Genomic DNA, 11931 nt, shown 5'->3' with positions numbered 1-11931 from the left:
CCTAAGAACAACATGCCCTTAATGATACTTTGAGGCTTTTAAATATAGTTTAGCAGAAGAACTTGATTTTCTATAGATTATTTTATTGAATGAATAAAATGCTCTATATAATCAATTTTTGATTTGATTTACTAATCATTACTGATGTTGTCATTACCTGTCTGTAGAGCAGAAGTATGTCCAGGTGGAAGAAGGTTTTATTGTAAAAAGTTCCTAAMTCTCGAAGGCTGATGCGTTGTCCCACTGCATCATAGGAGTACTTGGCAAGCGCTGCCAGCCTGTCACTTTGGGTGGACTTTAAAAAAGAAGAAATATAATTTGACTTTAAAGATGTTAAAATTTCAGCAAAYGTCTAAATAACTAGTCTATCAATGTTTTGATTAAAAAATGTCTTCAAGTTAGTATCAGACATTTTCTGCTTACCACAGAGAGGCTCCCAGACATCAGTGATGGGGATGCTATTGAAGTTTAAAAAGACAGATTTTAATCTTGTCAGCTCAGAAYGTTAAATAAGCAGATATGTGAGGGCTTGCCATTTATCTGAATTGTCTTACACTCATGTAAAAACATGATTTTCATTCATAATTTTCACGTGTATGAAAAATTCCATTGGAAAGTTGTTTAAACAAAAAATGAAAACATTTAAAACATGTGAAAATCTTTTGTACACATATGAAAACCTTTTCTTCACACGTCAGCATCTCTAAAACATTTTTACATACACATGAAAATTGCTTAGAGTGGACCCTGCCTCTCACACAGTGACTGCTGGAGACACGCCCAGCTTTCCCGTGACTCAAAAATAAAAAGTGGGTAAAGAAAATTAGTGCAAGCTAATTTTAAATAATGCCTAGGCGGCCCCTCATAAAACATGTACAATAAACAAGTTGTCTTCAGGCCCAGGCCTCCCTTGAAAAAGAGATCTGAGATCTCAACTGGACTAGCCTGGTTAAATAATGGTAAAGGGAAAAAAAAGATGTGCAAAGCTGCTTACTGTCAGAACATATTAAATGTTCTGACAAAAAATAATCTTACGTTTCCTAGAACAGTTTTAAAACAGTTTAGAAGAAAACCATTACTATRACGGTTTTCAGAAGTACTTACCACATGGCTTTTGAGCGAAGCAGCCTACTGACAAACACACAAGTAGACTCAGCGCTTTCATATTGTCTGATGGAAAGTTGACCTTTCTCTGTAGTACTGAAAACTGTGTAGAGAAGCCCAGTCCTTTTATAGATGCTGGTGAGGTTTCCAGGCTGTAATCAGTTTAATGATCAAAGATCTTCTTTGTAAGGGTGTGAAATGTGCTGGGTTCACAAGTAACTGAACTAGGGGATATTTTGTGAGTAAATCTGACTGATTGGGAGTCACACATCTATTAATTATTCATGCTTTTTTATTAAAAAAAAAATCACATGACCACCGTTTAGTCATGTTGCTGTTCCAAAGAGATGTTTTCAGGGCCGGTGCTATGCATTTTGATGTCCTTCCTTCTTTGTGGTGCCCCCTCCCCACACTTTCCAGAAATGAAAAATATTTCAGTATTTGTGAGTGTGCTAGTCTTTATTTCAAAATTTACTTCTCAGTCACAGTGCATTGGCTACTTTAAACAGATGGGTTTTGAGTTTGGATTTAACATGTGGCAAAGAGTATGTTACGGAGCTGAGGTGGGCTTGAGTTCCAGATCGGCGGGGCGGGGTGGGGGGTGGGTGGGGGGCAGAGCACCTGAATGCTCTGTTCCACATAGTAACAACATGGGTGGGGAAAACAGTGAGATGAATAAAAGAAGATCTAAAGGTTATGGGCAAGTGTAGCCATGTGAAGGAGGTCTGAAAGATATGGAGGGGCGAAGTTGTGGACAACTTTGAAGGTATAGAGAAGTATTTTCTAGTTTTTGCGATGTGGAATGGGGAGCCAGGAGCTGTTGTAGAACAGGTGTGATGTGATGGATTGAGGGGGGTCCATGTAATGATACAGGCTGATGAATTCTGAAGCAGTTGGAGTTTATGGAGGGTTTTCTGTGGTAGGCCAAAGAGAGGAGAATTACAGTAATCTAAATTACAGTAATCTAGCCAGGAGACTGGTGAAAGTACCTCTTTCTACAGCTTAGTTTAAAATTTTCTTGAACAAATATGTTATTTTTATATTGTTTATTGCTATCCAAATGTGATTAGAATTTATTATGAGCATATTTTTATGAACCAGATTTTTTTTGTGCTTCCCTAGGCTCATGATGTTTTATATGATGTGTGAACTCTGTGTGTGTGCTGGGCCTGGATGTTTTAATTTAAAAAGGGAGTCATATTTAGTGCCAAAAGATGGGTGATATATGAACATGTCTGCTACGTTGTCTGTTAGCAAAATAACTTATGAACCACTGGATGGATTTCAATGAAACTTTCAGACGTTTTATGCCTGGATCATCAAATTCAAGTGATTAAACTTTAGAAAAAATGCAAAGTGGTTGCTACAGCTAGATTAACCTAGCAAACACAAAAATGTGATTTTACAAATGTTGAGCCAAAGTGTTATAAATTTAGTGTAGAGAGTCATCACCATTACATAAGTGTGTTTATACATCCTTGCTTAAAACTTTAGCATTCACTGTTAGTCAACSCWGTTTGTCTGTTAGCAAAATATCTAATGAATTGATGCATCTCAATAATCCAGGTAGAAAAAAAGTTGAGTACTCAACCTACTCATTTTTATTCAAAAAAGTCCTTCAAGAAATGGTACTTTCATCATGAATTTGATCATACTTACTACATTGAATATGCTTATTGAAAACTTTGACATCAATTTCTATCACCATTTACAATATCATAAATGACAGCATAGTGAGTAAATTTTAATTTATTTTACATTTTTTTAATATACATCACTTGTAATTTCACATTAGTGCATTGCACAGTTGAAAGTATGCAATTCAAAACCAGACAGGCAAAGGTAATAAAATCAAATTTAAATTTGAACTAAAGCCCAATTTTCTGCTTCTATTCATTCTTGAGGAAAAACTTCAGCTCACYCAGATCATAAAAATGAGTGTACTGTTGCCACAGTTGCTTTTCGAAGTATGTGTTAAAACTGAGGTAAACTGCATGAATACCAAATTTTTCGGCAATGAAAAAAAAAAGAATGTCTTTATTGATGATTTGTCAAGCAGATCCCAAGAAATAAAGTCTTCATTTCTTGCTAAGAAACAAGCTGAGAAAGTGTATGGGGTCCTCCTCACTGTCCATCTCTACATCAGGGCAGAAGTCTGGTGGATTGAGTTTACTGGGRTCTGGAATCCCCTTGATGTTGTTGATGAAACTAATAAACAGATAAACAGTAACATTTCATTGTGCTCTGTACAATGACAATTAAGGTCTATTAAATCTAATCTAATCTAATCTAATCTAATCATAAAAAAACATGTTTTAGACTTGTTTATGAACTCCATGAAACCTACCTGGTCACCACCCATCCAAACTCCTTGGTGTGGGAGGCAGAGGTGATGGGAATGCAGCCAAACTCAGTGACTGAGGACACATACTGTCCTGAATGGACAGACGGAACAAGAAGTGTTCATTAAAAAGAAATGAATGATTGAACAGATGAACATGAAATGATCTCACACCTGATTTGTCCGGCAAATCTCCTGCCCAAGAGTTGACTAGGAGACCCTCTCCCGGYCCAGATGAGCTGCCCAGAACAAACTGACCCACAAAACTTGCATCTTTGGGAATGGCCATGGGCTGGAAGTCTGCTTTCAGAGGAAGCTTCTTACATGTTCGGTTATGTTGGTGGATTTCATACATGGTAGCCTGATGAATGAGACACCTGGTTATTTAGATGAATTAGATTTATAGATACTGAATGTGGTTGTTAAAAGCAAGTCATTTTTCAAGTTTYGCCAATGTGCTGTTCAGGATGGGAGACTKTGATGAAGTGATTCAACACAATCKGCTGGCTTTTTCTTTTTTCTTTAGATTGTTTTCTGTGTACAGTGCCCTGAGACGATGTATATTGTAACGTGGCGCTATATAAATAAACTGAATTGAATTCAGTAATAAGAGAAATGAACTGAGAGTAATTGGATTTTGTTTTGGATTGAATTTTATTGAGCAGTGCCCTGAGACAACTTTTGTTGTGTACAGGTAAAAAAGTATTTAATTTATCATTTTAATWTACTTTACATTTATGCATTGTATCTATATACTGTTTTTATTGTCTGTCCATCCATTTTCTTCTGCTTATCCGGGGTCGGGTCGCGGGGGCATCAGCCTAAGCAGAGAGACCCAGACTTCTCTCTCCCCAGCCACTTGGGCCAGCTCATCTGGGGAATCCCAAGGTGCCTCCAGGCCASCCGAGAAACATAGTCCCTCCAGTGTGTCCTGGGTTTTCCCCTGGGTCTCCTCCCAGTGGGACATGCCCKGAACACCTCACCAGGGAGGCGTCCAGGAGGCATCCTAACCAGATGCCCGAGCCACCTCAACTGGCTCCTCTTGATGTGAAGGAGCAGCGACTCTACTCTGAGTCCCTCCCAGATGACTGAGCTCCTCACCCTATCTCTAAGAGAGAGCCCAGACACCCTGCGAAGGAAACTCATTTTGGCTGCTTGTATCTGCGATCTCGTTCTTAAGGTCACTACCCAAAGTTCGTGACCATAGACGAGGGTAGGAATGTAGACCGACAGGTAAACGGAGAGATTTGCCTTCTGGTTCAGCTCCCGCCTCACCACAACAGACTGGTACAACGCCCGTATCACTGCAGACGCAGCACCAATCTGCCTGTTGATCTCCCGCTCCATTCTTCCCTCATTCGTGAACAAGACCCCAAGATACTTGAACTCCTCCACTTGGGGCAGGACCGCCTCCCCGACCAAGAGGCGGCACGCTACCGGTTTCTGGCTCTAGACCATGGTCTCGGATTTGGAGGCACTGATCCTCATCCCGGCCGCTTCACACTCAGCTGCGAACCGCTCCAGTGAGAGATGGAGATCACGATCTGATGAAGCCAATATGACCACATCATCTGCAAAAAGCAGAGATGTGATCAAAGGTCACCAAAACGGATTCCCTCAACACCTTGGCTCCTCCTAGAAATTCTGTCCTTAAAAGTTATGAACAGAATCGGTGAAAAAGGGCAACCTTGGCAGAGTCCAACTCTCACCGGAAATGAGTCCGACTTACTACCGACAATGCGGACCATGCTCTGGCACTGGTCGTACAGGGACCTAACAGCCTGTATCAACAGGCCTGATACCCCACACTCCCTGAGTACCCCCTACAGGAGTCTCTGAGGGACACGGTCAAAAGCCTTCTCCAAGTCCACAAAAAAACATTTAGACTGGTTGAACGAACTCCCACCACCTCCAGGAACCTGGTGAGGGTGAAGAGCTGGTCCGCTGTTCCACGACCAGGATGAAAACCACACTGCTCTTCCTGAATCCGAAATTTAATTATCCGATGGACCCTCCTCTCCAGGACCCCTGAACAGACCTTACCAGGGAGGCTTAGAAGTGTGATCCTCCTATAGTTGGAACACACTCTGCTGCCCCCCTTTTTAAATAGGGGGACCACCACCCCGGTCTGCCAATCCAGGGAAACTGCCCCCGATGTCCATGGGATATTGTAGAGTTGCGTCAACCAACGCAACACCACAACGTCCAGAGCCCTAAGGAACTTCAGGCAAATCTCATCCACCCCGGCGCCCTGCCACTGAGGAGCTTTTTAACCAGCTCGTTGACCTCGGCACCAGAGATTGGAGAATCCATCTCATGGTCCTCAGGCTCTGCTTCCTTATGGGAAGACGTGTCAGTAAGATTGTGTAGGTTCTTGAAGTATTCCGCCCACTGACCCACAACGTCCCGAGTTGWGGTGTTTCTATTGTTTTGTATTTTATTGTGCAGCACTGTGTGATTCACGTCTATGAAAGGAAAACAAACTTTACTCACTTACTAAGGAGCAGCTAAAATCATAATAAAAAACAACAACTTTGAAGGACTTAAGAAAACTTGAACTACTGATGAAAACCACTTTTTACAAGTCAAGAAAGTTTGTCTGCTTGGAACCAAAATATTAATGAGTAATGACATWAACCTTATCATACACAGACAGTACTGTCCAACCCCATAAACAYGGTTGGTCATTACTAATGATGATTTTCTTGATGTGCTAAAACGAGTAAATAATTAACTATTGGTCAGTTTTACCAGTCACACTAACACTTTTTAGTTTGTTTTCTAGAACCTCTTCTATGTTGGGAAGAAACTAACAATGTGATCCAATCAATATAGGATTGTTTGTTTGTCCATCACATACTACATTACATACAGGATTAATGGGTTTTATTTGTTGACACAGTGAGGAATCAGGTTTTTACATCACTAATAAACTTTCCCCTTACCTTTCACCTGAGTGAGATACACTGTATTGCCAAAAGTATTCGCTCACCTGCCTTGACTTACATAAGAGCTGAAGTGACATCCCATTCCTAATCCATAGGGTTCAATATTGGTCCACACTTTGCAGTTAGAACAGCTTCAACTCTTCTGGAAGGCTGTTCACAAGGTTTAGGAGTGTTTRTGGGGATTTTTGACMRTTCTTCCAGAAGAGCATTTGTGAGGTCACATAGTGATGTTGGACAAGAAAGCCTGGCTCAGTCTCCACTCTAATTCATCCCAAAGGTGTTCTATGGGGTTGAGGTCAGGACTCTCCACACCAGACTCTGCCATCCATGTTTTTATGGACTTTGCTTTGTGCATTGGTGCACAGTAATTCAGATGGGTGAGCAAATACTTCTGCCAATATAGTGTGTGTACACTTTAAAATACATTGTTGACATGTTCATATGTTTGCTTTGTCACCTCTCTGAAGAGCAGCAGTGCATCGTAGGTGAATGATTTGTTCTCGTAGGTGCCCAGCTCCATGATGCGCACTCTCTGTCCCAGAGCATCATACATGTATTTGGCATAGGTCCACAACTTTTCATTCTGTGTGGACTGGAGAGTTAGAATATAAGAATGTTTCCATCTCCTTCACAAATTGTACATTTATTGCTTATTATTATTATTATTATTATTATTATTATTTTGCATTGTAAGGTATTTGCATTTGCCTTAAACGCCCACTTCCAGCCTGACTTCTGGAAGCCCAAGACCTGGAGTTCTATTCAGTCCTGGCTGTTGGAGCCAATTTTATATCTTTCTCTGTTTCAGCTGGTCTTGAATTACATATATAACAAAGAAAAGTACTAGGGATGCACTGATGGCAGTTTTCTGGCYGACCTCTGATCACCATTCTTTAAAAATATCTGACATGCCAATACAGATTTGAGCCAATGCAGATTTTTTAAATAGCTGACACTATGAGATGTTATATGGTCACGATACACTTTCAATGTTCCAACCTTATTTTATTGAAAAACATTGAACAAAACCCTTGAAACAATGCAAACTTTTTAAATATTACCTTTGTGGAGGTAGAGAAGCCCATCTTTTCTACCAATCTTATCTAAGAATTGGCCAATCTCCCGAAATCGGCCAGCACCCTTAAAAAGTATTATGTAAATCAGACAGCACCCTTAAAAAGTACCATGATTTTGATATGACATAATCACAAATCAAGAGGAGAGTTCAAATTTAAAAAATAAAGTGTGCAAACCACGACAAAAAGTATGTGTATATCTGTGTGTGGGGTGGATTTATTGAATGGGTTAAATGTTGAACTGAAGCAATGTAAAATAAGAAATCAGTTTAAAAAAGATCCAAAAAAAATATTTTGAGTTGTTATTTGGTCGATATTGATGGTATTTAGAGATTAAATGAAACACTGGGGTGTTAAATAAGCTATTATTGTTATTGAGATTGCTGTGTATGTAAAATAAGAAGGTTCACAACAATAAAAATCAAGACTATATTAATATTTTGAAGAGTAAGAAAGGGGTAGGAAAATATAATTTTTTTTACTTCAACCTACTCCTTTTCAATACAGATGGTCTTGTAAGTTGCAAATAAATACTTTTGAACTTTGAACATAAAGATTTATACATTATTTATATGATTATCTCCACCCACATTTAGGTGGCACTATGTGCTCAATGCAAACACAACTCAGGCTGGGTCAGGTCTTACAATGCAAAATGCCATTGGCTAGTTGTGTAGTTCAGATTTGACTTTTTTATTTTATTTTATTTTTTCACAAAACTCACCACACTGAGGATCCCGGTCAGAAGAGCAGGACTTTCTGTGTACAATAAAGCTCTGCATTATTCACCAAAAGTAGACATCATCACATTATTTCACTCTAAACCTATTTAATTCAGCAAAGATACTGATAGATTTATTTTTTTAGTTTTTAAAAAGATTAAAACATTAGAAATTAGTGAAATATAATTTCCTGCATTCATAGATATAAAGGGAACTTCAATGTGTGACCATGGGTCTATAGTAAGCCTATAGTAAAATGCAGAATTACTGTTGAAATTTGCTCAATAAACTGAAACTCTTTACAGCTAAAATAAGCAGAACATTAGCTAAAAGTAAAATTAGCACCATCAGACTTTCTTGTTTCTGTCTTCAAAAAATGGTAAATGGACTGTACTTGTATAGCGCCTTTCTACCCAACCAGGACACTCAAAGTGCTTCACACTACAATCTGTGTCCTCATTTACCCATTCACACAGCACTTTATTGGGTCTCTACAAATCTAACATGTACAATCATCTATGGAGACTAATCAGTGCCAATCACATTTATACACTGAGGGGACACACATCAGATGCATTAGGAGTGAAGTGTCTTGCCAAAGGACACAACAACTGAGACAACTGGATGGGGGATCGAACCGGTGACCTTCCAGCTTCAGGACAACTCCCCTAACCACTCTGCCACAGCYGCCCCCCCAATGTTTACACAGTGATTATTTGATGCATATTTTTTAGGCTGTTTCCTTTTTTAGGTTAGTGAGGCCCCTCTTCCTTCTGCAAGTGACTCAGCAGATTCTGAGTCTGTCCTTTGTATCAGACAGGAGTTTCCCTCTCCATTGTTTTTCCAACCAGCCTTAGCAAAAATAAAATTTGCTATAAATGTAATTGAGCTAAATAATGGTGTGGTAGTAGCTGTGTGTCATCCTCATAGCATTCTTTGAGTGCTAACAGATCCCTAAGTTAAAACTTTGACATTAATTCTTGTCAATCCTGTCTGTCTGTTAGTAAAATATCTCATGAGCCACTAGACAGATTTGGACAAAATTCTCGGAAAGTTTATTTTTGATTTTTTTTTTGTAAATCTGAAATACATTTTACACAACAAAATTGTGACATTTTAGCAGCTTATTTTGTGAGCTCCAATGAGCTATGACTATAATGTTTGTTGGATTTGTAGACAGCAGCAATCATGTTACTCTTTAAAGTTTCCTCAGAAAAGTTCTAGTTTACTTGGACTTTCACTTACCACAAGGATGAGGCTTCTCTGCCAGGCAGCCTGCCAACAGACTCACCAACAGCACCACGACCCTCATGGTTTTTAGGATTTTACACTCCGGTGAACAGACAAACACTGTGTGGTGTTTAGGGCAAGCCTTTGCCCTTATAAACACTGACGGGAAAGTTGGGTCACACACCTGCTTTAGTTCCAACCATGATAGTTAAAAATTAAACCTGTGGACAGAAAAAAAAGATTCAAGTGGTCATAAAACATCATAAAAGCCCTGATTTACTGAGGTTCAGTTTTTTCTAGAGCAGAAAAACATGTCTTTAAAAATGCTTTGACTTTTTATAAAAAAATTTCAATAAGTTTCAGTGTCCAAACATGTTTTGACCATAACTTTTCACAGAGTAGATAGAGGTTTTTATGCATTGGGTCAGGGTTGAACTATGTTGTTTGTGCTCACAAAGGAGGAAGGTGGATGAAGGCTGAACTCTGTGCTGAAGCTTGTAAACGACACTATAATCATGTGACAACAAAAGTGTGTGACTGCAGTCACGGGACTCGTGTTAAATTTAACAACATCTTAGAATCATCCTGACTAGGAACAAACTGAAAAGACTAGAAAGATTGGGCATCTTGTTCTACAAAGACTAACTTGTAAGAATATTTAATTTGCTGTTATATTTTATTGGTGACTCCTCCCAACATTTATTGAAACGTCTGAGCAGTCTCGCTTTCAAAAGGCATGAGTTTCAACAAACACCTTTGATTTTCGCAACTGTTCGATGATCATGGCTATTTTAGATATTTTGCTGGACCTCAATTTTTATTTTCTGTTTAAGGGTCTGGTAGTCTCACTGCTCATTTATTTGGTCTATGTATCGATTACAAGGTCCAAAGTATCCAGGAAGGAGCCACCAGGACCCACACCACTTCCTTTATTAGGAAACCTGCTGCAGCTTGACCTGAAGAAACCCTTCAACACATTTTTGGAGGTGAGAAATGTATAGTTGTCCTAATGGGCAGATGTCTTTGATTGTGTTGTGCACAAAGTCACAAAAAATATTTTGCTATTAGTTCTCCAAGGTTTATGGATCAGTCTTCACTGTGTATTTTGGATGCAAAAAAGTTGTGGTCCTGGCAGGATACAGGACAGTGAAGGAGGCACTTATCAAATATGATGAAGAGTTTGGAGAAAGTGATGTGGTGCACATTATGGATGAACTCAACAGAGGACATGGTAAGGACACAACAGGTTTGAATTATTTGGGGAAATTGTGTTGAGTTCATTAGGTCACCTTCCTTCTTCGAGTGGTAGCAACCAATGGTGAAACTTGGAAAGAAATGTGTCGCTTTTCTGTGACTAACTTGAGAGACTTTGGAATAGGCAAGAAGGCATGTGAAGAAAAACTCATTGAGGAATGTTACTATCTCATTGACGTTTTCAAATGTTACAAAGGTGAAATCACTGTCATCAATAAACAGTTGATAAAATGTTGGTTTAAACAATACTTCATTTATTTTTGCTTGTTCTTTGACTCAGGAGAAGCTTTTGATACAAGATAATCCTTAAACTTTGCAGTCTCCAACATCATCTCCTCCTTGATCTACGGAAGCATATTTGAATACGATGATCAGGAATTTACATTAATGGTTGATTGAATGAGCACAATGATCAAAGTTTTGAGCTCCCCCTCAATCCAGGTATAACTCTAATTTTTTCAGTTTCATATAGTATTTGAACTGTTTATTTTTTTATTTGGAATCAAAATTCTCTTTTACAAAACAAACAGCTGGGCTGTGTCCAAATTCAGGAGCTGTGTCCCTCAAAGGACCTGGCCTACCCAGTCTAGGTGGGCCAGGTCCTTGGTTGACCGCAAGGACCGGTAAAAAGTGGCTGTGAATTTGGACGGTCTCATGGGCATAACCGCCATAGGTACAGGGTGGGACATGTCCCCCCCACTTCCCATATCCTGTGCCCTCTGTCCCGCCCCACTTATTTCAACCGAAGCAGGAAATAAAAGACCTTTAAAAAATGTGTCCCCCCCACTTTTAGGATGGTGATTACGCCGTTGGACGGTCTAGTCTTCTGCTTTATTCTCGTCCATAGCCTGGCGTACATCCTGTCAACTAGCAACCGTGATGATGCTAAACAGATGCAAAAATAGATTGAAATTAGCAAAATATCAATATATTAGTATTATAAATCTCATAAAACAACTTAATTAGCTTAAAGGCAATATTTGAAGAACTAACGGACCTGCCGTAGGCAGAGTTATAAAGTAATAAGTACAAATACATTGTTACTGTACTTAAATAGAAATTTTGGCTATCTGTACTTTAATTGAGTAATTGCTTTTAGTCTACTTTTTACTTCTACTCCTTACATTTTTACACATATATCAGTACATTCTACTCCTTACATTTTTTAAAAATAAGTAGAAAGTTCTTACTTCTATTTCACTCCAACTCGTTATTTGAAACCATAAACAAATACTATCCTGCACGCTTTTATGAAA

The 11931-nt window shown here is 39.0% G+C and overlaps 3 protein-coding genes across 3 annotated transcripts in view; 1 reads left to right on the top strand and 2 right to left on the bottom strand.

The window, feature by feature from the left end:
* The window catches only part of LOC106526062 (ependymin), a 5585-nt gene extending 3905 nt beyond the window's left edge, over positions 1-1680 (bottom strand). The window contains exons 1-3 of the mRNA XM_014020523.1: positions 1105-1680; positions 424-458; positions 158-295 (exon numbers count right to left, since the gene is read on the bottom strand). Of these exons, the coding sequence (XP_013875977.1) occupies positions 158-295; positions 424-458; positions 1105-1165 (234 nt within the window). The 5' untranslated portion in view covers positions 1166-1680. The remainder of the gene's footprint in view (positions 1-157; positions 296-423; positions 459-1104) is intronic.
* A 997-nt stretch (positions 1681-2677) lies between these two features.
* Positions 2678-9642, bottom strand: LOC106526061 (ependymin; the record flags this gene model as incomplete). Its single annotated transcript, XM_014020522.1, is given in 6 exon segments — positions 2678-3312; positions 3452-3539; positions 3620-3806; positions 6851-6985; positions 8194-8228; positions 9437-9642. Coding segments are annotated over 6 exon segments (642 nt in total). The 3' UTR covers positions 2678-3182.
* LOC106526059 (cytochrome P450 2K1) lies at positions 9641-11356 on the top strand. Its single transcript, XM_014020519.1, has 3 exons — positions 9641-10407; positions 10490-10691; positions 10725-11356. Exons 1-3 carry the CDS (start codon positions 10198-10200, stop codon positions 10976-10978), a joined length of 666 nt encoding a protein of 221 aa, XP_013875973.1. The 5' UTR covers positions 9641-10197; the 3' UTR covers positions 10979-11356.
* Positions 11357-11931: the final 575 nt, after the last annotated feature.

This window comes from Austrofundulus limnaeus, unplaced genomic scaffold (assembly GCF_001266775.1).
Source record: "Austrofundulus limnaeus strain Quisiro unplaced genomic scaffold, Austrofundulus_limnaeus-1.0 Scaffold256, whole genome shotgun sequence".
Classification (NCBI taxonomy): domain Eukaryota; kingdom Metazoa; phylum Chordata; class Actinopteri; order Cyprinodontiformes; family Rivulidae; genus Austrofundulus; species Austrofundulus limnaeus.
Note: the sequence above shows the minus strand (reverse complement) of the source record. Positions and strands in the feature narration are given on the sequence as shown.